This window comes from Syngnathus acus, chromosome 20, assembly GCF_901709675.1.
Source record: "Syngnathus acus chromosome 20, fSynAcu1.2, whole genome shotgun sequence".
NCBI lineage: Eukaryota > Metazoa > Chordata > Actinopteri > Syngnathiformes > Syngnathidae > Syngnathus > Syngnathus acus.
In genome coordinates this window covers 7,342,758-7,365,842 of record NC_051104.1, presented here as the reverse complement: position 1 = coordinate 7,365,842, position 23,085 = coordinate 7,342,758, and the positions used below count along the sequence as shown (strand labels likewise).

The following is a 23,085-nucleotide window of genomic DNA, read 5'->3' as shown; positions in this document are numbered from 1 at the left end:
ATACAATCCTGCATTTTTCTTGTAATATGACTACCCAAGCAAGGCCTCCAAGCCTTTTATCAGTGTTGTGGGTGAGGAAGAATGTTGACTCTTCTTCTTTGTCCTTCACTCCTTTTCTTCCTAGGCTAATAATTCAGCAAGCTTCTCTCTTTCATCTGGAAGCGAATGAGCGGTCAAGTTGAGGTGCTCTCTTAGCACCTGCCTATTATGTCTGTGTCCTCATGCTGTGTGTTTGAAAGACTCACTTTGTGTGTGTGGGGGGGTGTTGAGTGTATGTGTGATAGCGAGAGAGAGAGAGAGCGAGGGAGGGAGGGAGAGGGAGAGATTCCCTCCCCTGGTTCCAGTTCTTCTCCAGCTTGACTTCCAGCTGCTGTCACATTCCTCTACACGTCGCAATTGGCTGAGGTTTTCTCTTTTTTTTTTATTTCTATTTCCTATTGTGGCTGTGTATATGCATGATCTAGGATGGAAAGTCTTCCACAAGTTGCCCACGCTGTAAAGGGGATGTTTCCGCTGTCAAGGAAAGGACTATAATCGCAGCAGATCACTTCTGGGAGTTCGGGGGAAATCTGTGAGGTTAAATCTGGATCATCGAGAACCTGGATTCTGTTCTGCATGATGACAGAAGTGGCTCGTCCGGCTGTAATCATGGTGAGTGTATTTTTAATACAGGTCTGTTTATTTTCTTTGCACAATGAGCTCAGGAATTCAATATGTTTGCACCCAAGTTAGGTGTGTAATGATTAACGTAAATTGCACAACATAGAAGAATGCAGGTAATAAATAAAAAACGATAGTATAACGTGAATTGCACTGTACTGTAGTTCAAAGCTGTGACCCCGATGAAGTTAATGTTAAAACCATTGTAGCAGACTTGATTGGGGGGGGAGACAGTTTGCTCAGTACATTAGTCTTGGCTGTACTTTTGTCACCAGTTGAATGCCAGATAGAAAACATCTGCTTTATGGTATGCATGCAGAAACTAAGCTGTAAATGGAAAAAAAATATCTATGTAATAAATGGGTGCCAGATGCTTGGATAGTGGAAATAATTCAAGTTTCACTTTGTAAAAGCATTTTTCCCCTCCATTTTAGTCCATTTTATTTTGGTCACATCCATTTTCTTCTTATCTCCCTCGCTCCATCCTCTCTTTGTCTCCATTCAATCCAGCAATCGGGGTCTATTTTCCACGAGATTCGGGGGATAACACTTCTCAGTCCCTTCTCGTCTCGCTATCGCATCCCCCGTTCACACCCCTATGGCTCCCAAATCCAAACATGACTTGATCACTTGCATGCGGGACTTAAGGTGATGTGAGGTCTTTGCAGCGAGCGACACCCACAGCCATGACTTGAAATTCAAAAGCGAGATTTCCTCATCCTCTGAGTCAGCTGTTATAACAATGGCCTGTCTTTCCTGTGAGGATGCTGTGTTTCGGGACTGTTAGAAGTCTTCTATAAATGAACTTTGTGTTGAGAAAACAATATTTGTGGAATTGTCTTTTCACCAGAACAAATATTGTACAGCTAAAGATATAAAAACAAATGTGTGTTAGTTATTATTGCTTGAGAGCCTTATATTGTGCTTTTGATCAACCCCTAGTCTTGTTGCGAGCTAAACACAGAGTGCTGTGATGACAAGAGAGGAACATAAGAGCCTTTGCACTATAGGAGTCACTGGGAGAGGGACTCCATATTAAATAGTATCTGTGATACAATGTCGGCTTTGTCAGGTGGGAGGGGGAGAGGGTGACGCTGGAATGTGAGGGGAGGGGAGTCTTGGGAGACACAGAAAGGAAGAGAATGATCAAGAATAAAATGCTGTAGTTAATGAAACTAGCTGATAAAGCAGATTTAAATGTGTATAATTAGTGTTTTAAAGTCAAAACTGGACAGAAGTAGTGGGAGTGCATCAGGGATCCGCTTTGAGTACCTTATTGTTTGCGATGGTGATGGACAAGCTGCCCAAATGAGGATAATAAAACTTCAAAACAAATCAGCGTTTAATTTAAGGGGATAATATGGTAGCTTTGCTGAATTGCTATTTGTGTCTCTAGCGAACAATATCATCATATCCGTCTTTAGCACCTGAGCTTTGATGCTATCAAATACTGGGTTGCCAGAAGTGCATTCTTTTATGTCTGGATCGAGATTGGCACGTAACAGTGCCCTGACTCAACTAGAGCACACAACAAGACTGCAGCAAACATGTTTGCACCTGCCCAGACTTGGGAGTTCACCTGGTGGAACAACAAAGAAAGTGTTCTGTGAAGGAAGACACAAAAAGATAAAGAACAATACCATCATTCCCCAAAGGGTCTTTTTTTTGTTTGTAGTGCTGCTTGGTCGTAAATGCCATCGTCCGCGGTTTGCTTTGGATTAAAAAAAGATTGGAATGTGAAGCGTGTAACCTTCTATTCAACAAAAGTAGATGATGTGTGACTTTACCTTGGGATGTTTATATATTGTGCATGCAGGGTCTAGGGGTGAGCGGGTTTGTGTGTGTAAAAAGGCAACGAGTGTGTTAAAGCTGCACGGGAAACAATTTCAGAGAGGAAGTTGACGATGAATTCGGGAAGTGGCCTGGAGGCGACTTTGATTTGCTTTTCCTAAGATGGTGACGGTGAAAGCGTTGGATGCAAACCATGTCGTTCATTAAAGGTCTAATGATTGATTTCATGTCAAAGAAGGTTAAAGAAGAGAGAAGAGGAAGATCAGGATGAAGTTTTCTCCATCTCAACCCAAATTTAAAAAAAAAATCAAACTGGTGACACTCCCTAACCATGAAATTGCAGAACTCTATTTATGGAATATTTTATGCAGCTCTGCCCATGCATGTGTGCTTGTTTGTGAGTGCAGATGAACACTCATGTGTGTGTTTGTTTTGGTCTTAAGTGGTATTTCCCCCTTGGAATACTTTCACTCAAATCCATTTCTCTCATGTGCCAGCTGAGTATGCAATGCACAGCTGTTTTACAAGCACCATTATGTGGAGCTAAATATATCCAATGTATATATATATTTTTATATTTTTGGGGCATCATCTCTCATTGATGTTTGATGGATTCCACTTCAATACTGTGTCTATGTGGTTTGACCTGATATGACCTCTGTTGCAGGACTCTGAGATGATGTCACAACCAGAGTCAGATCAGATTCCTCCAGTGGATCACAAGGTGATGCATGAACCTTTTGCATGCGTGAAGTTTCAAATGTCTAAACACAGCTTGGGACCCTGTCCTAGATTTACTATTTTATTTTTAAGTTTGCTATTGTTTTATTATTTGAAAATTATTTAATTGTCTTTTGTTTCGGGGTGGGAATAGCTAAGAATGTAGCAATTTCCATAATTATCAATATCCAATGTTCTATTTATTATCCATTTTACTATTACTTCTCCAATTGAACTTTGCGATTGTCATTGTTTGCAGTCTGCACCTCTGGATCTGATTGACACAGGGAAGGGTCTCAAGGTCCAAACAGCCAGCCCTCATCTGGTTAGCTTGGGCAGTGGGAGACTAAGTGTGGCCATTACCTTGCTGCCACTCAAAGAAGGTAATGTTATATGGTAGAATCACTTACTCCAAATTGTTGGGTTCTATATTTTGGTACAGCTTAGTTTTTTACGCCAATGAATGTGGTTTAAAGAAAAGAAAAATGTGTCTTTGGGTCAAAAGTTCTTTTGGAACAGCTGATGGCCACATTGAGTCATGCCATCCACGAACTTTTTTGTCTGCGTAGTTAAGTCCAGTATGTTTACAGTCTTTTTTCTTTTCTAAATGTTAAAGTTTGTTATTTTTCCAATCTTTTAATAGCTTTTTCATCTACTGGCTTGCCACTCTGACATTTGAGTGAGCAATCCTGACAATGTGGGAAAGAAAACAAAGCCTCCCTTGTGCATTTTCGGATGTATGCTTGTTAGTCTCCAGGAATAAGCAGAAAATAAATGTATTATTGTATGTGATTAACTCATTCTTCATCTTCAAGGTGTAACCCGCATAGGGCGAGAAGATGCCCCAATTCCTCAAGATATCACCATCCAGGGTCCTGGAATCGAGGCGGAACACTGTCTCATCGTCAATGAAGGTCATTACCAGCTTACTTGAAATATCCAATAACAAAAAATATTAACAGAAGGAAAAATAATTAGATTACTGGGTCAATGGAATGAACGGATCATCACTGGAATTATTCATGATTTATGCGTTACCAAAACTAGCAATGTGATGTCATTTGTTGTTGGTATGCATCAAGTTAAGAGACTCATGTAGGAATATTTGAAAATATTTACTGATGTACTGTTTTGGTGTGTTTACAAATTGGCTTCCCTCCTCAGGTGGGGTAGTTACGCTGGATCCCTGTGGTCACCTCTGCAGTCTAGATGGGGTACAGGTCACGGTGCCCACACCACTCACACAGGGTAAGCTTCATTATTATTATTGTAAATTTAAATACATTTCATGAATCATGAATAACATAGCACGGAATGTAGTCATGTGTTTTTCTTTTTTGAGATTTTTTGTGAAAACAACGCAATAATTTAGTTTGACACAATAGAGAAAAGTGCAATGACAACCATAGAGCTAGATATTTGACTATAGGAATGGCCTGGAATGGAGCGAGTGAGAGAAAGAGCGACGGGGAGGGGGCATCTGTGGTTTAGTTATCTGCATTCCGATCCACGTGTACATAATTTATCCATGTTTGAATTCCTTTCAGTTGATACGCTCCATATATCTCTGTGAGTGTGTATAAGTGAGGATGTTCTCATGTAGTGTGTTGATCACAGCAGCGGAACTTCACATTACGTAGCTCTGGTTTCGCTTAATTCAGAATGGTTTGGAACTAACTGCTCTAATGACTCACATATTCCAGTGAGCATCCAGTGTGCTACATGTCAGGGAGATCTGCACTTTTGCACTTTTCCTTCACTTGGAGCCTACTTTAGTGAAATAGTTTTGCTTGTAGTGTGTCATTTTGGGTTGAATATTAACACGCCTATCTGTTTTCTTGCATGCCTCACCGATCCAAATATTGACATTGTTTTGCAACATCAGGAGGCATTGTGAAAAAACAAGTGTGGTCGAGTTGACAACTTTCCAACAAAACATTTTTATACTATAAAAAGTAGGATGAGAAATGTCAATGAATGCTTTTGTTGAGTTAAGCACACACCCCAAGACGCAGAAGATGTTCAGGAAGTGATCTGTTTCATATTTAGGAAACAGGAGATTGACCCGTATTAGCTTCACTCAAACCTTATTGAAACAAGAAGTCACTGGAAAACTAGGAATGTGCTCATGCTGTTTAACACTTTGACTTATGACAACCACGAAATTAGGTCAAATAATACAGTGGGAATGAAAAACTAACTCTAACACACACAAAAATGCTGCAATACTAGTCAAAAAAGGTTTTAAATAATGTCCATAGCCTTTCTTTTGAAAGACTGTTTACTTTATTTCCTTCACTTTCCGAACCGTTTATCCTCGCAAGGGTCGTTCATTTAATTCAATTAAATGGTAAAACCACTTTTTGCTGCTGTTTTGCCTTTTTCCGTTATTGAACTGCCCTCCATCGCCTTGCATGCTTTGCATCTAATATCACACATCAATTTCAGCTTATATTCGTGGAATTTTCTTCAAATTCTCTTCAAATATCCTTAACGTGCAGGACACCGATGAAAAAAAAAAAAAAAAAGGTAGACAAAAGAAACGTTGCAGGGGGCGTGGTTCCAAATGGCTCAGAGCGATCTTCGAATGTACCAACTACAAACCGGAGCGGTGTTGCTTTACATGTCGAAGTGTAATATCACACATTCTTTTTCTCTACATTTGCTATTCTGTTAAAACTAAAAAGCGATCATTTTGAGCAATCTCTCAAGACAGTTCTCACTCCACTCCGCGTAGTGCTCCCCTTTTTTGCAATGGCGTTGGTACAGTCCACAGCTGGATGTAAATCAGTGAACTTTCTACATCACTCTGCCCGAGTCGCGTCATTCTTTACATGGATGAACATCTGCAACACGTAAACTAAGAAGACTGAAGATAATCATATCTTGTTCTGCATACGTCTTATATAGCATGCACCATTCGCTGTGAAAAGCCAAAAGAAAGACATTTTCTTCTGTCGTCACTGAATGGGACTCAAAAGGTTAGTAACGGGGTTTTATTGGCTCTAATAGTCTGGCTTCGGATGAAAATGTAGACACAGTTTTGCATACAAATGAATTGAGAAGGTTAGTCCCAGCTGGTAGTGTATATTAAATTGCAGCTTGGGCTCTTGACTTGCGTGTTTTATGTTCTCCACCTGTATGCGTGTGGTTAAAATAGTTTACCTTGCACAGACCTATTTTCGTGTTCCTTTATTTTGCAAAAATAATAATATGGTGGTGTCATGAGCACATATGGTCATTTGTGTTCATTGTGGCCATCTGTTGACCCTTTTTGCCTACTTTGAGCAGCCATATGATAACATAGAATCTTCTTCTTGGATAATAAACGACTACAACTGATTGTCTGCAATTGAATCGCCTTGTTCTAGTCGCATCTGTTTGCATGGGTCACTGGTAAATTGATTTGATCACATGCTCTTTAACACACTTTTCTCAGTCAGGACTTTTATATGTCGCTATGGTGTGTGGATTATTCTCACCTCCAGTTAAATTGTTTCATGTCACTTTTTTGGTCCATGCATGACAATAACCTTGGACATACCTTGGGGTGGAGGGGGTCGGATGTTCACTGGCAAGTGTGTGTGAAATAGACACACACTTGCTCCAGGCTGTGAAGATGAAATCTCAGCTTTTAGGTTACCTAATGCCTGAAAACAAACCCTGCTTCATTGTGCAGAGGGTTCTTGTGGTCTAAAGTCCCCACTGACCCCCCATCCAGCACTCCACTAAATTAGCTGTTTTGCAAAATTTGCATTATTATCTTTTAATTGAGTTTATCTAGTAGATTATTGCCTGTTGTTGTAACCTCTTGGCTAGCTGTCTAATTGTGTAGTGTTGGCTGATGGATTGATGCTTTTTGGATAAGATGTGGATATCTGTTTTATGTGTCTGCCTGTTTTTGTGTGTGTGAGACAGACTGACCGACTGACCCAATCAACAGCGACTCCCTTGAGAAAGACCAGTCTGTCTTTTTATGATGTTACTGCTTGCCTTGTGTGCCTTATAATGTGGTTTTGCGGCCAATTTACACTCCCAATGGGAACCCGCTGGTGCGTGTTGTGTGTCTAAGCATCTTTGTCTTGAATGAGCACATTTACATTTTGTTCATTCAGCTCCATGTTGCAACCTGAGACAACCCTATTTTATGAAGGCATAAAAAAACAAAAGATTTGGAATTAACTGCTGTTTCATGGCCGTTCTGTTAGGGGGGGCTATTAGGGTAAAAACAGCAGGAAACAAAAGTGCAATGACAAGGAAAAAAAAAAAAAAAATCAGCATCTGGTGTCTTTTTCTGGAGACCTGCAAAATATTGATTGGGTATACAAGCAATTTCAATATTGTAACGATTTTTTTCATTCAATTACAGCTTCGTTTTTGACAGATTTTACTTGAAAATAACATTTTATTTATCTACATTTTTTAATTTATCTACATTTTTTATTTGTTCTATTGTGATCCTGCATTCTTGTTTCTTTTCAATGTGGCCCAAATACTTCCTCATACAAAACCTATTAAGTAGTTAACGTGATTTCTTCCAAAAGCAAATGTTTGACATGAATTTGGCGTAATTGGAGTGCTTTCCCTGTTGCTAACCAAATAGAGAAACAGTTTAGAATTTCCTCTCCTATAACATTGCGGTAAGAGTGTAATTTAGCACATCTCGAGCTGGAGAAATTGAGTCCAGACTCAACTCGAGACAAGCTACATCTGCATCCTCAAAGACTCCGAGGTTGGACTTTGTAGTCGGCAAGCTTTAATTATCTTATAAAGGTCTTTACAGAGCATTGCCGAGTTGAACTGTTCAACATGAGAGGCTATTTTTCAGTAAACAACAAGTGGGATTATTAACCCCAATTTGTGCGATCTGATGTGGATTTGTGTGGGTAAAAAAAAAAAACATCCTGTGTGTGTTTATGATGGCAACCATCAATCGAGTGTTTGTGCAAACTGTTCCGTTTTAAGACCATTTAATCGCTTTCAAGGGTAGCTTCATTAAGAGCGTACTAAAATCATTAATTGCAGAATTTGTTTGTGTCTTCAGGAAGTTGAAAGCAGTGATGTGGCACGTGAACAAATGAGGACAACACTCTTGCATGTATTTTAACAGACGGCACACGGCAAGATTTATTGAGTGTAGGAAATTTGAATTTTACAAGTGTGGATTGGAGGCGAGGTGTGCACGCCACATGCCTTTTGTGTTTGGGGGACTACTGTGAGTCACAGCATGCACGCTAGTGTCTGCCTATTATAAACATGTCGTGGATGTTGGATGCAATAAATTGTCTCTTCTCAGAGATCATCTTTTGGAAGTAAAGGGATGTCATTTGGTCATGGCGGCCAGGCAAAAGAGTGTTTACTTAAGTGTTGCTTTTGAATGCCCAGCTGTGCAGTCTCAACGTTTCATTTGTGTGGCCACATTGCCTTGTGCAGAGAAATTACAGCGCTGCTTTTTTGGCACTCACAAGATGACCTATTACACTATTACTTCAAATTTGGTTGCGCAAAAAAAAAAATTGCACAAAGAGAGAAGATAAAAAGGAGGAGTCTGATTTTTTTATTTTCTTTCTCTCCCTCCCATAACATTCAGTCTTTTTCCATTTGTCCTCTCACTATCCTTTTCCTGCTTCAGAGGTTTGCTATGACCTCAGGTCCAAGGAATCTGCTGCGCAGTAACTGTATTGAAGTTTATTTGGGTTAGGGTTATTTAATTTCATGTTCTTATGTTTTGAATCAAAAGTGTGTTGTTTCTCTTTTAAAAGGCTAACCTTCAAAATAGGTAAGGGAGAGCGGTCTCTTGTTGTCATGTTGCAGTTATCTTCTCCACCAGAGGGCGCAACTAATAAGCAGAACGTATGAGTTTTATATAATTAGAAATAAAAATAATAAAACATAAAAATGATGTCTGTATTTAATTAGTTACAAAATCCTCAGTAACATCTCATCCCATAGAGTGAGACAAAGACTGAGCTGTTATTGTCAGCATCTGGAGTCTCTGCACAAGGATGGATAGAACTGCACAGATGACTGGAATTACAATCCAGAATATCAATCATAGTTTCATCACCCAGCTCGCCTAAACATTCAAGTTGCCGTGTCACTGTCATTTGGACAGACTATCAGGAGGGATCTTTATTCTCTGTCCTTTCTCTTGTGAAGTATTTGGACAGCTGTGGCCGCTTGTGTGTATTACCGAGGTCCTGACCCTGACATCTTGTTTAATACCTGCCCCTTTCACCCTAATTGGTGGCCAGAGCAAACACTGCAGGTCTACACTGGCTGCTAGTGTAAAGGCATGCAAACTGTGAATAAATATTATGCTGTATTCCGTTCTTCGGCGTCTACTTTGTATAATTTTGCTTTCAGTTCCTTTCATTTGACCTTGCGTGCGTTCTTTCTTCAGGTTATTCCCTGTGTCTCGGTAAGTCCTACTTCTTCCGGTTCAACCATCCCGAGGAGGCAAACAGAATGAAGAGCATGCTTCCTCAAAAGAGCCCCGTGTCCGCCCTAGCCTACAATACAGGTACACAGAAACTCAAAGCGATCTTTTTTTTTTTTTCTATCCTCACATATGATATGAGTCCATTTTTTTTCCCTTTGTTTCCCCTCTGAGCCTTTTTTTCTCCTGCCACGTACTATAATCTTCATTCCAACCCCCTTCTCATCTTTTTTTCCAACATCTGTCTCCACACATAATCCAAGACCGTCGACAAGTTAACGTTGTCATTAGCCACGCAGGTGTGTGAGATTTGGGATTGAGTTGCAAAAATGTTGAAGAGCCGGCCGGCGGATGCAAGTTCACACATCTATTGTTCCAAAATACACAATTTCATCGTCAAGCATGCTTGCATTTGAAATGTATTGGAATGTTTTTGTCAAGTGGGCGCCCCTCTGTTTGCACGGGGACACAGCTGGCCTCCACTGTCTTTTTGGTGATTGATCGAGTTGTGTGTGTGTGTTGGGAGGGTGATCAAACTTATTTTAAAATATCTGCAACTTAACTCTGTTGCACAATTTGAATATTCTCATTAAACCTAGCACTTGAGGAACTCAATAATGGTCAAAGAAATTATAAGCGCAGTACAATATGGCTAATGCAACAATGATTATTAAAAAAATAAATTTCATTTTGGTTTCATATAGGTCAGCATTTAGCTAATGTTACACTTTAACACAATTATTGTAGATACGTTTCCAATCGCAGAAACAGATTGTCTTTGACGGTCTTGGCTGTATTTATCCCAAGCCCAAAAATGTTCAGCATCATATTATTGCTTGCCAACACTCAGTCTCACAGGAAAAGTGATTGTTCTCACACAAAGGAAGAGGGAGAAGAAAGAGGAGAGTTGATGCACACCAGACCTACAGTATAAATCTGCCCATTTATGGACACGCAAAACTTAACGGTGTGTGTGTGTGCGTGCGTGTTGTAAGATCTCATGATGCCTTTCATTTTCCGCCACATTTCTCTCTCGCACGTAAGGTTTGACATTCTCTCTCACAGTCTTGAAGGCATTCAAGTACCCCAACCATACTAGGACAGCATAATTCAACAAAAGAGCCCATTTCCATTTAAAAAAAAAAAAAAACTATGCAGATGTACACATAATACACAAGGCTGTTTATCTCAAATGGAGCCATTGTTGTTGTTTCGTTTTAGGACATTTTTTTTACGCGTGGTTGTTAAACACTGGGTGGTCTGAGCGTAATAGCGCCTTTTCCACATTAAGCCACAGCTAAATAAAAAAAAAAGTGCTGGTTTCCACCCAACTGGTAGGTGAGTCTTCAGCTTCAAAGAATGGAGGCAGGAAAAATAAAGAACATGCTAATCTCAGCAAGGTATGTTTTGCCAAGTCAGACTTATTCGTTCATGTCAACTTCAGCTGCAAGTAGGCACCATGACTACCATGCTCTCCCCCAACACAAATGAAAGACTGGGCGGGGGGGGGTGAGGCTGTTGAGAATATTTCAAAAATATGTTGTGGTCTCTTTCATTTCAAAACCTATTTTGAGGAACTGAACTAAAGTCCAACTGTTTGTCTTGGATCCGAGTGTTTTGTTATGTAGTGGGTACTTGCATGCATAAGTGTATGTATTTTCTGAGCTTGCCACGCACACACATATTCAAAAAACATCGAAACAACATCCTTCTATTTGTAAGGTTTGTGCTTGTATATTTATAATATTGTCTTTTCTTTTTCTCTAGACTACCTGAAGTTCAGCAGCGATTATAGCCACGCTGTGGTGGGCGGGACCAGCAGCACGCGGGGCATGCGCTCGGCCTCAGAGCTCCGTGATTTGATGGACACCCTACAGCGCAAGAAAAAGGCTCTGGAAAACAGCCTGAGAGCCAATGGGAACAGCAACCCGTCATACTTCAGCGTGACTCAGGTCAGCTGTCATCGAGTACTGCCTGCCACAGTGGTTATTGTGTCATCTGTCTGTCAGGTTAACCGGATTGTTTGCCCTGGCCTATGCCCAAGTTGTATTTAACGTACAAGTGTTTGTTTGGTTTGTCTTGGCTTCTACTTGTAATTGGTACTATGCTGCCTTTGCTCATTTGTCATTTGAATCTCTTTTAGTCCCCGCCCACCACACCCGTCACATCACTTTCCTCATCAACCTACCAGGAACAGGCAAGACGTTTCTACGGTGGCGATCGGCCCCCCGTGTCGATGAAATCGGCCACCCCGCCGTGCCCATCTCGTCGTTCGGACCATTCCTCTCTGCTCTCGCGTGCCCCCATCGGTCGCAACCAGGACAACTCGGGCACCGGCGAGAGCCGACGTCTCCACAACACAAGCACTTCTTCATTGTCAACGTGGAACGGCAGGGGCTCATCCACGTCTATATCTGGTGGCGATAGCGTACTCCTTTCTCTTCCTCCTTCCTCATCCCGCTCTCCGTCAAACGGAGGCGCTGTGAGCATGCCTTCAAGCCCCCGTCAGGGGCGACGTAGCTACGGCAACCAAGAAGCCGCGCCAAGCAGTCGAACGAGGAAATATTCTGCCGGTTCTCTGAATGGTATGGCAGGAATCGGGCACAGCCGCTCACTGCCTCGCCTCTGCCCCTCCCCATCTCCCAGAGATAACAATAACGCCGTTCGGACATTATCCACCGCGCAGCCGCAACGCTCAGATACGCACAAACTTAGCAAAGACCATTACAACAACAACAACAACAATGGCAGTCTCGACCTCAACCACAACTCGAGGAACGCTAATCAGCAGCTCTCAAATAGGAATCAAGTCCACAGCACAACAAAAGGAGATGGTGTGGTGTCCATCTCGCTCTCCTCCCTTAAGATGCCCACCTGCAACGGCATCACTTCCGCTTCCTCCTCCTCCTCATCATCATCATCTTCCCCACCTGATGTTACAATCCCATCCAAGTCGTCCTCCCCTCGTGTGGCCAAGAAACTCAGCCTGACTTCCACAAGCTCAGTGGGCTCCATCAGCTCCACGAGCACCACCAGCCCTGATATGGAGCTCTCTATGGGGGAAAGGAACAAAGCTTGGGTCGAGCTGGAAACGACTAGCGCCCTGGGCTTCGGACGCAGTGAGAGGAGGTCGTCGTTCGGAAAAGCAGGAGTGACCCCGCCGGGTGGCTTTCGAGAAAGACGGGGGAGTATTAGCTCATTGAGCGGGAAGGAGGAACTGAGTGACTACCATCATCATCAAAAAGAGGAGCGACTCCGTGAGCAGGAGGTGGAGAGACTGGTGAGTTTCCAAACACGCTTGACTATTGTCTTCCATCCTTTTACAACGGCCGTCATACAATGAATGAATGAATGCCTGTCGTCTGTTTCTTCACTATAAAATTGTCTTCTCAGGCGTGCCTTACTCTCCCAGGCATCTTAACACACACATTGGTTGAGGCTAACCTCAAGACCACATTTGGCATGAAGCCCATACTAACAGGACTATTTTTAACCTTTCACTTTGCTTTCGTGTGTACTTAGTGTGTGTGTGTGTACTTTGTCAGTCACGTGGTGGCCTGCCCCAGTGCGGTTTGGGCCACAAAAATTGGTCAGAAGTGGGCTGAAGAGGCCAGGAAAATTAAAGGGCAGAGTCAGAGGAGCAGCAGGTGGATAAACATGCAGATGTGCAACGTAGAAATGGGCTGAGAATTCCACTAACCCTTTCTCGTCATTATCTAAAGGGAACTATGCAGATTGCTGCATTACCGGACCCATTTGATAAATGCTATGAGCCCACATTTGGGAATTTATAGAAGTCTTCATTTCAGAAATCTATACATTGAGCAGTACTGAACTTTGTGAAGAACAGTTTGACTGTATTATTCCTCCATCTAGTGGTCACAAAGTGCAACTTCAGCATATTCATAGAGGGACAGGGGGGAAAAAAGCTGCCGTTATTTCAAATGACGTTTAGAAATATAGATTGGCATTTGTTTTCAAGGTAAGACACCACCTGGGCATTGTTTTTTTTTTCTTGGCATTACTCGAAAGACCCCCGACAGTAGCTCGTGCCCATTAGAATAGAACAAGGTGACACAAGTTTGTGGTTCACGTTGCACACTATAAATGGGATGCCAGCATAGGCTCTAACAAGATTAGTATTTGGTTCCGAGATTTTTTCCGGAACACGGTTACCTAGAATGTGAATTGTTCTCCTGGCGGCATTTCCGGTGGTCTTGTGCACTGCTCGGAGCATTCTTGACAGCTGTCTACCTCCTCATTAACTCAGTTTCTCGATCCCTCTTTCTTGCCGTCACTCTTGCTCTCTCTCTCTCTCTCTCTCTCACACACACACACACACACGCGCAACCCTAACACCTCTGACCCACATTCCTTTTCCCCGTCTTTCCCGTTCTAATATTACTTGATCATGCTGGTGCTTCAAATCGTCCCTCCCCTTTGCTGAACTCCAAGCCGCAGCTCACACCCTGTAATTTGTCGCCGCGCCTCAGCCACACTCAACAGCGGCAACAAAAACCTTGCGCTCCAGGGAATGTCAGTCGGGGGGGAAATACGCTCTGCGAAGAATGCAAACTGCGTGCGGCGGGACTTGATGGGCGAAAGTGCATTTTTGAATAATCAAGGACTGTTTTTCGTCTGCCATGCTTCCACAGGTAGTGTAAAAAATGAGATGTAAAATTGTTGCCCTCATGGAGGTCTACACGTGTTTCAATAGTGTGTGAATAATTGTCATTTCCTTGTTAGTTTTTAAAGCACCATTTAACTATTATTCTCTGACATTGCGTGTGTGTGTGTGTTGTCCGTTTATAGGAACGACAGCGTCTTGAGACCATCTTGTCCCTGTGCTCAGAGCTGGACCAGGATGGCGGCGGCTCGGTTACAAATCCAGCATCTGCCGTGGCAGACCTCCAAAAGATCAACCAGGAGCTTCAGAAGCTTCAGCTGAATGACACCGACGACGACGACGACGACGATGACACGCCCTCGGTTTTCTCCGACACCTCGTTCCTGAACGGCTCCACGGGGAACAGACTCGTTACGGAGAACGGCTACTACGATGCGGATCTCCTGGTACGACAGAGGCGCAGCAGTGGTACTCGAGACGGCAGGGCAGAATCACCTGCTGTCAGTCTGCGCAGCTTCGCCCCGTCACCCTCGCCTCATACACAGAGGGTAAATGTTTTGAAGATGATTGCATCAAAGTGTCCAAAAGATATCATCTTTGTATGAAGAGCAATGTGCATCACAAGGAAAGGAATAGAAGAATGCAGTAGGAACACCTTTGGCCTTCGTCAGCTTCTTTACAGATTAAAGTCTTGATGTGGAAATCTGTTGAAAGTTTTTTCTGGCACACATAAGACGAACCGCACTTTTGATAAAGTGTCAACACATTTATATTTCACACAGACAGATGAGAGATATTTCCAGCTCATTTATTAGGTTAGAGCGGGTTAAGTGTCACAGTTGGTGTTTGTGCGCACGAGGCCGACCGGTAGATTTGTTTGATGTCGAAGAAAACTTTCCCTTGGAGCAATATCTGACATCAAATAGCTGCTGGTGCTCTGTGCTTTCATTCCTGTATTGCAAACAGGAAATGCTAGCAGCTCATTTGATTTGGATGATTGGTAATTTGACAAACGTGCTCAGATTTGGGGCCAGGAATGACCACCAAGTCACTGAAACTAAGATTTTTAGTCCTGAGAATTATTCTTGTGAGAATAGTTTGATAGCTTTCAACGATAATATCTGCACCTTATCTCTCGTTGATTGCGTCATCAGGCACACTATGATGCAGGCCACCGCTTCGGACAGGAAGCCAGGCCCTCTGAGGAGGAAACGAGGAGAGTGGAGGAGGAGAGGATTCAGGTCCTAAACAACATGGAGGAGCTTGAGCAGAAAATTAAAGAGTTGGACAACCAAATGGAGGAATCTGCCCGAGAGGTGTGGACATTTATTGTGTTAACCATCAGGGTTGGAATTCTTTCATAATGCATGCATGCATGCTTCCATTTAGTAGTAACAGAAAAATAATCCTGAGCTCTCACTCGAGTGATGTCTCTTTTTCTTTTGCCAAGGTGGAGGTAGAACGAGCTCTTGTTGAGGCGGAGCAAGAGTCTGAGTTAGCTGCCCTTCAGCAGGAAAAAGAGACCCTGGATACTCTTCACAACAAGATAGCTGACATGGAGAGCAAATCTCAGCATGAAAAAGACAAGGTATTCATTCCAATTCTTTGCGAAAACTATCAGGTCAGAATTAGATGTGCCAGTGGGCACAAGTGGGTGGAGGGAGTATTGCATTGCAACATGGCAAACCGACAGGACGCGCGTGAGTAGCTATATATGCTAGTTGAGGAAGCATTTATGTTTTGAAGTCATGTGACGAAGCAGTAGGTGCTAATCCTTTACAGGCTGTCTGTGATCCAAATATATATTTGCTAATACTGCCCAGGGTATAGCGCTCACCCAGCCATCGTATCTCACACATTGGCTCCATGGACATTGGGGGGGATGCCAATCTGTCTATGTGCCAACAAGCCCCTCGGAAGTGCATTCACGGAACATAATCGCTCATAAGTCACTGTGACGGGACAAAGGGAGAGTCAGATTGAATGAGAATTAGATTACCATTTGGTTTGAGAGTTGGTCGAGCGGACGATGGATGCCTGTGTATGTTCAAATTAATAACGTGTGTGAGTTAACCTGAGCCATTCCATATACACATTCCCCCTTCATCACCCTGTCAAAACCAATCAACCAATATCTTGAGTAGATTTGAATTCTACGACCAATTTCCCTCCCCTAAATGTTCAACCGGTCACCGAGATAACTAACAGTGACTACCCCCCTCCCAGTCCCACTAACTCTGCCATCCTCTCTGTGTCCTCTGTGTTTGTCGTGTCGTGTGTGTTTGTTGTGGTGCTCCTCCACGTGCGTCATCCACTCCGTTGTACGTGCATATATGGCCACGCGCATGTGTATGTACGTATCAGGCGTGCCAGTTGCTGGTGGCAGAAAAGGGCAGAGTAGAGAGATTGGCTCAGATTGTGTATGAGCAGCGCTCCCGGCTGGACAGCTGCCCCGAGGCCACCAAGGAGCCCCTGCAGGAGCAGCTAGCCAGGGTCAGTAAAACGCACTTAACACTCACCGCTCGCACATACATGAACATGCCACGCGGTGACTGCGCTCGTGCTAGGTATGTGTGTCTGCTTTACGCTCTTTTGGGATTTCTGATTATGCGTTAACAGGCAAGAGGAGGAAGGCAATTGAAATGTGATGAGGTGCTGGCAGTTATGAAAATGGGTTACCACGCACAACGATAATAACGATAAACGCAGCAGTATTTACCGTACCTCTTCTTATCCTTTAAACACAACGTTTGAAATAATAATAATCCATGTGTGTCTAACTTTGCGAGTGCGTCAGTTCAAGCCATTTTTGTGTGTACGCCTCAGGACTGCGAGGCACTCGAGACAGAAACGAAGCGCTTCGAGGACCTGGAGTTCCAGCAGCTGGAGAGAGAAAGCAGGCAGGACGAGGAGAAGGAGACCCAAACGCAACAACTGCTCCGAGACATCGCCGACTATCAACGGAGCACTGTGACCCGCAAGGTTGTGATAACGTTCTCGCCGGTGATCCCATAATTCAGCTGCAACCCCGTTAGTCATCTCTGACTCTTCCTCCAGGAGCGACTGTTGATTCTAAAGAAGCAGGGGGCAGAGATTACTCAGCAGGCTGAGCGAGAGAAAGAAAGCTTCCTGAAGGAGAGGAGCAATCTGGAAGCCATGCTACAAAGGGTAATGTTGGCTTGATGACTTTTGTCTTTGAATTGGATTTTCAAATGTTTTCCATTTCCCAGGAGAAAGAAAACCTTGCGCCTCTTGATCGAAAATACGCTGACCTTACTGGTGGCCAAATGTACACGTTAAGGGAGGTAAGTGTGATGGACAGCTGACACTCACTCACACACACACACACAAACGATTCCAGGATGATCAGGATGGTCCTCTTGTCCTCGCTTGCTAGGATACATCTCCTACGGCTCATGTGTCTCTTAGCAGCAGTTTCCATGACACGGTCTTTGTGGCAACTTCTCTTCCAGTCAGCTTGCACGACCTCTCATCTCCTCTCGTTTCCTCTCTTTTTCTCAAGAATAGTGAGGTACTGTCTTTATCTATCTTTTGGTTTGTTCTCTGCTCTTAGCTCAAGTTCTTCTTTATTTTGCTTCTGTCGATCTGTCTACAAATCTATTATAATATGTGATACAAGGGTTATGTGACCGTGAGTGAACTCAGTGAGCTATACTCACAGTTTGAGGGGGACCCGCCACATGCCCAAATCCCCACCCCGACCAATGCCTCCTCCCCTGAAGACTTTGGAGAGGATGAGGTGTGTGTCGTCATGGGTCGGCAAATTTCGTTTTCTCTTAATTTCCCACCTCGTCCTTTTTTGTTCAGTTCTCTGAAAATGTTATTTCTTCTCTCTCCCTCCAAAGCTCTGTCACTCTTCTTCCTCTTCCTTCCATCTCAATCCGTGCCCCTCGTCCAAAAGCATCTCTGTGCACTGGCCAGAGAACATGGTGACTTATCGAGAGCCTTCCCCCCTCCCCGACTCTCCCCCACCCCCACTTCCTGTCAAAAAGATCCATCCCCGACACAGGCAGGTAACTTTTGTGTGCCAAACCCATCTGTACACTATTAAGTTTGTGCATCCTGGCAGAATTTATGAAATAAATCAGAAATGGAACATTTCTACACAATTGTAGTCCGTGCTTATCGGAAGTGCTTCAAAAGTATATCTGCACAATTTTTTTCTACAAACACAAGATGGCACCAAAATAACAGTTTGAAGACTCACTCAAAGGGCAGAATGGGACCATTGACTATATTTGAACATGAACTATAAAGTTTACAAACCTTTCATTTGTATTTGATTAGCATTTCCGGCTGCTGGAGGAGAGGAAGCGACCTGACAAAGATGGCGGCTCGCATCTCAGTGACACGTTACCCAGGAAGAAAAGCGCCACCATGATGCCCCAGTTCTCAAGTGCAACACTTGGACGCAGTTTCCCTACTAAGGTAGGTATGACTTGAAATGAAATTTAGGTTAAGATTAAAACTTGTCATTTTTTTAAATTATCTTTTTAATGCAGAAAACAGGTGATTGCATCAACTTGACTTTTCCTTGCCTTAGTTGTTTTGTGTATTTAATCTCAGGCCCATCCACCATTGGTACAGAGCACAAGCTGTGGCAGCATTCTTCCCCGAATTTTCTCCCTATGCAGCAAGGAAACAGAAAGCAGACGCCTGCAAAAAGGTGTGTAAATACAATTCAGTATCTCTAATGGAACATTTCAAACAAATCCAATAAAATCCTTACTGCTTTCCAGTAAGAATTTTATGTGTGGTTCTAGCAAACATTTGAAGAGGTTTTTCTGGGACTGTGTGCTATTTTCGACGCGTCTGTGTGGTCCCTCGGTCCCTTCGGTCTCTTGATCTGGCACATCAGATGGGTGTGTCCGGGATTAGTGGCAGATGCAATCAGGTCGCGTGTTTGTGTCTTCTTCCTGGAGCCAGAGGCTCAGCTTCATGTTGCTGTTATTTGTGCCGCCACCGCTCCTCAGCATTGGCACCTTATTTTTTCAGCATTTTTAAACCTAATGTTCCTGAGCCTGTTGCACGACAACAGTAAGGGAATTTTCGATCTTATTGAACGTATTGGAATATCAGTCACACTGGCGGGACTTAGCGACATAAACCTGTCGCCGGATGAACAAAGTGTTCTCCAAGAGGGGGGGACGCAGACGGAGACAGGTACAAAAAGGGATGGCACTGAATGGAAGCCGTGTGCTAAAGCTCAATGTTTTTTGCTTGAAGGTCAGCCCAGCCCTCGAGCGTCATCCCAGACGAACGTCTACCTCAATGCCTTTGACTACCGTGACAACCGAGCCTTTGACACGATGAGTGTGGATAGCACCGACTCCATTGAAACCAGCATCTCGGCGTGCTCTCCTGACAACATTTCCAGGTATGTTTATAGTGTGCTTTGAAAAGTCTTTTACATTTCTATAAAGGACTAAAAGTTGAAAATGTTCCGAACTATTTATTTAGAAAGAACAAAGACACAAGCCAATTGTTTTGTAGGTAGACACATTGTCCAACATGAATATGTATTTTTTTTATCACTTGATTTCTTGACTCCGGTATTCTTTTCCATTGCCTTTATCTTCTTGCTGACTTTGACTTACTCTCCTTCCTGCCTCCGTTTTGTTTACACAGTCTAATGTGCAGCATTTATCATAGCGGTGCTGTGACATCATCCCATTCCCTTCTGGATAAAAGAGAATGTGTTTTGAACAATGTGAAGTTTCTAAAAGGAATGAATACCTCTAATATCAAATTTAAAGAACAAACCCAAAAAGTGTTTTGTGTGTTTCTAGTGCAAGTACTTCAAATGTAGCCAGGTTAGAAGAGATGGAGCGTCTATTGCGAGAGGCCCAGGCGGAAAAGAACCAACTCCTTGAGTACAAGGTGATAAGACCTCAAATACATACTTCATGGATATGCATGTACCCACAAAATCTGATGACAACATTTCACCGGTGACCCTCAGGAGCGCGAGATGGAAATTCGCAAGCAAGCACTGGACGAGGAGAAGAAGAGGCGGGAGGAACTGGAGAAGATGCTCCAGGAGGAGACCAGCAGGCGGCAGAAACTCATCGACCGTGAGGTGAAACTACGAGAGAAGCAGCGAGTGCAGGTGAGCAGGGGAATTAGTGGAGAAATGAAAGAATAAAGAGCCTTCCATCTTGATTTCATCTTGCGTGATGCAATACATACTCCTAAGTCTTTCCCCTTGTCGTCTAGTCCCGGCCCCTCACACGGTACCTGCCAGTGCGAAAGGATGACTTTGACCTGCGGGCTCATATTGAGTCGGCGGGTCACAGTGCCGAAACCTGCTTCCACTTGTCCCTCTCGGAAAAGACGTGCAGAGGCTATCTGATCAAGATGGGCGGAAAAATCAAGACCTGGAAAAAGCGCTGGTTCGTCTTCGACCGCAATCGACGGACGCTCTCCTACTATGCAGGTTGGACTTCAGGATCATTTGATATCATGTTAATCCAGTTACTTTGCAGCACGAGCGTAACCGACTCTATGTGATATTTGTAGACAAGCATGAAGCCAAGCTGAAAGGCGTAATCTACTTTCAAGCCATAGAAGAAGTGTATTATGACCACCTGAAGAATGCACATAAGGTACATGATGCAGTGTCTTATTTCAAATGAAACGCGCCGCCTGAGTAAAACTTGACTTTCTGCGACTTACTCCGTGTCCTCTAGAGCCCCAACCCCTCCCTCACCTTCAGCGTCAAGACTCATGACAGGGTCTACTACATGGTGGCCCCTTCTCCTGAAGCCATGAGGATCTGGATGGATGTCATCGTTACAGGCGCTGAAGGATACACACAATTTATGTTGTAGAGGAACATCCCAAAACTTCTCCATGTTATGTTATTATTTTAGTAGTCGAACATCTATCTATATCTTTTACCTGGACAATTATCTGACAGCACCTCTGATTTACCTGTTGCACACGTTTAACATGCCTTGTTACTAGATGATGGAAATGAGATCAAATCAAAGGCTTTGGTCTTTACCGCCACAAGTGTAGTCAATCTGACGCTACCTCTTTTTGTTACGGCAAACTATTTCTCATGTGACGGTTAAATACTGATGAATCAGTGCAGTCAAGCATACTACTTTAACAAGCTTTATATCACAGACTCAGACAATAGATCAATTATAGTTGTAGTCAGAAGTTTATTCTTTTTGTGAAAACATATATTACCGTAATTTCTGGATTATACGCTGCCACTTTTTACATCAACTTTGAAACCTGTAGCTTATAGTCAGTGCGGCATATCTATGGATTTTTCATGATATGGTAAGAGGATTCATTTTGGTAATAGAGAGAATATTTCATTTAAATCACCTGTGGCTTATATATGAACAAAACGGAATGTTCCCCTAATTTTAGCTGGTGCGGCTTATAGTCCGAAAATTACAGTACATGGAGACATTTATTAAGCCAAACTATTTTATTTTCTACTATTTTTCTCAGGTTTTAATAATGTGCATGCATGTGTCATGTATTCAATCGATACGCGAAGGACTTCTTTTGTGTCTGAGCTCTAATAACTGAGCTTCTTATGCAGCAGCTCCAATGTGCCTTTCTAGTACTATCAACATAAACCACAGATGCAGTTTTCACACTGTTGCATAGGATGAAAACATTGGCTCAGACATAAAAGACTGCTGTCTCGAAGCCAGAAGTTTTTTTAAAAGTATAGTTATAGTCACTAATCAACATTAGGATTCTCGCCGTGCTTAATGGATGGATGAATGGATTTTTTTTAATGCATATACAATAGTCTATATTTTAATAACTTTGTTTTGATATATATGCCAAATCGCCTGTGCTGACAAAACATAGCTGTGGAAATAGTGGCTGCTTTTGAACGACCACTCGAAACTGTCAGAGCGAGAGAGAAAAAAGAATGATGGTACAGTACGTGTAACATGTATATTACTTTGTATTAATAAGCACATGGACATATGAGCTTACATGCTTCTGATTATTGTGCTTTTACAGAAATGGTTTGCTGTTATTGCTACTAATTTAATGGCTTTTTGTTATTTGTAAAGTATACCAGCAATAGAAATTCGTTTCCAACGGTTGATCATGCTTGTAATCCACAGTAGTTTTGGTGCATTAATGTCAACCTTTTTCATTGAATTCTTGACCAAAGTTCATGTTGTAAGGGTCATTAATTCTTTGCGGTGCCTTTGTTGATTATGTTTGGTTGTCCGTTCCAAGCACCTCTCTCAATGTTCCTGTCACTTTGTGTAGTTACTAACTATAGTGTCACTCTTTTAAAAAAAATGGCCCATGTTGTATTTTATCAAAAATATATACTTTATTTACATTAAACATCTCAGGATGATGGCCACTGCTGCTAAAATCTACATCTTAGTTAAACAGACCATTCAATTCTACCTCTGAGAGGAATTATTTTAATAAATACAATATAATCCGTATTTGTTGCAGAAAAAAATGACTTGGGCCATTATTTTAGGAAGGTGACTATATTTATGCCGTTATTGTTGAATGGCTAGTTAGTTTTTATATTCCATGTAAAGTAATAAACGTATCTAGTTTTTTTCCCCTCATCAGTTCTATCTTTGGGGAACCCATTGTTGACTTTTTAGTCATCATAGCATAACTGCCTGTGCAGTACAAATCATCTTAAATTCCGTTCTGCATAAAAGTGGCGCTATTGCACCACCGCGTGGTCAATAAAGGTAGTTCATGCGCGCACCATGGGACGCGCCCAGCGCGACTGACTCAATTAAAGCGAGAAGAAGCGGATGAGTGATGTAATGATGGTGTGTCACAATAAATTGACACTTTTAATTTG

The 23,085-nt window shown here is 42.7% G+C and overlaps 1 protein-coding gene across 6 annotated transcripts; it reads left to right on the top strand.

The window, feature by feature from the left end:
• The first annotated feature begins 284 nt into the window (after positions 1 to 284).
• On the top strand, positions 285 to 23,085 carry phldb2b (pleckstrin homology-like domain, family B, member 2b). 6 transcript variants are annotated; one of them, XM_037279313.1, is made up of 23 exons: positions 312 to 651; positions 3,119 to 3,175; positions 3,431 to 3,554; positions 3,987 to 4,085; positions 4,336 to 4,419; positions 9,575 to 9,694; positions 11,378 to 11,562; positions 11,754 to 12,890; positions 14,423 to 14,785; positions 15,392 to 15,553; positions 15,688 to 15,825; positions 16,602 to 16,730; positions 17,064 to 17,219; positions 17,295 to 17,405; positions 17,468 to 17,542; positions 18,546 to 18,686; positions 18,825 to 18,924; positions 19,485 to 19,635; positions 20,048 to 20,138; positions 20,221 to 20,367; positions 20,475 to 20,694; positions 20,778 to 20,863; positions 20,948 to 23,085. In XM_037279313.1, exons 1-23 carry the CDS (start codon positions 616 to 618, stop codon positions 21,086 to 21,088), a joined length of 4,053 nt encoding a protein of 1,350 aa, XP_037135208.1. In that variant the 5' UTR covers positions 312 to 615; the 3' UTR covers positions 21,089 to 23,085. The 6 variants fall into 6 exon arrangements, with proteins under 6 accessions (XP_037135211.1, XP_037135212.1, XP_037135208.1 ...); XM_037279312.1 differs by having other exon boundaries at positions 14,423 to 14,792; positions 15,390 to 15,553; XM_037279314.1 differs by lacking the exon at positions 16,602 to 16,730 and having other exon boundaries at positions 314 to 651; positions 14,423 to 14,792; positions 15,390 to 15,553.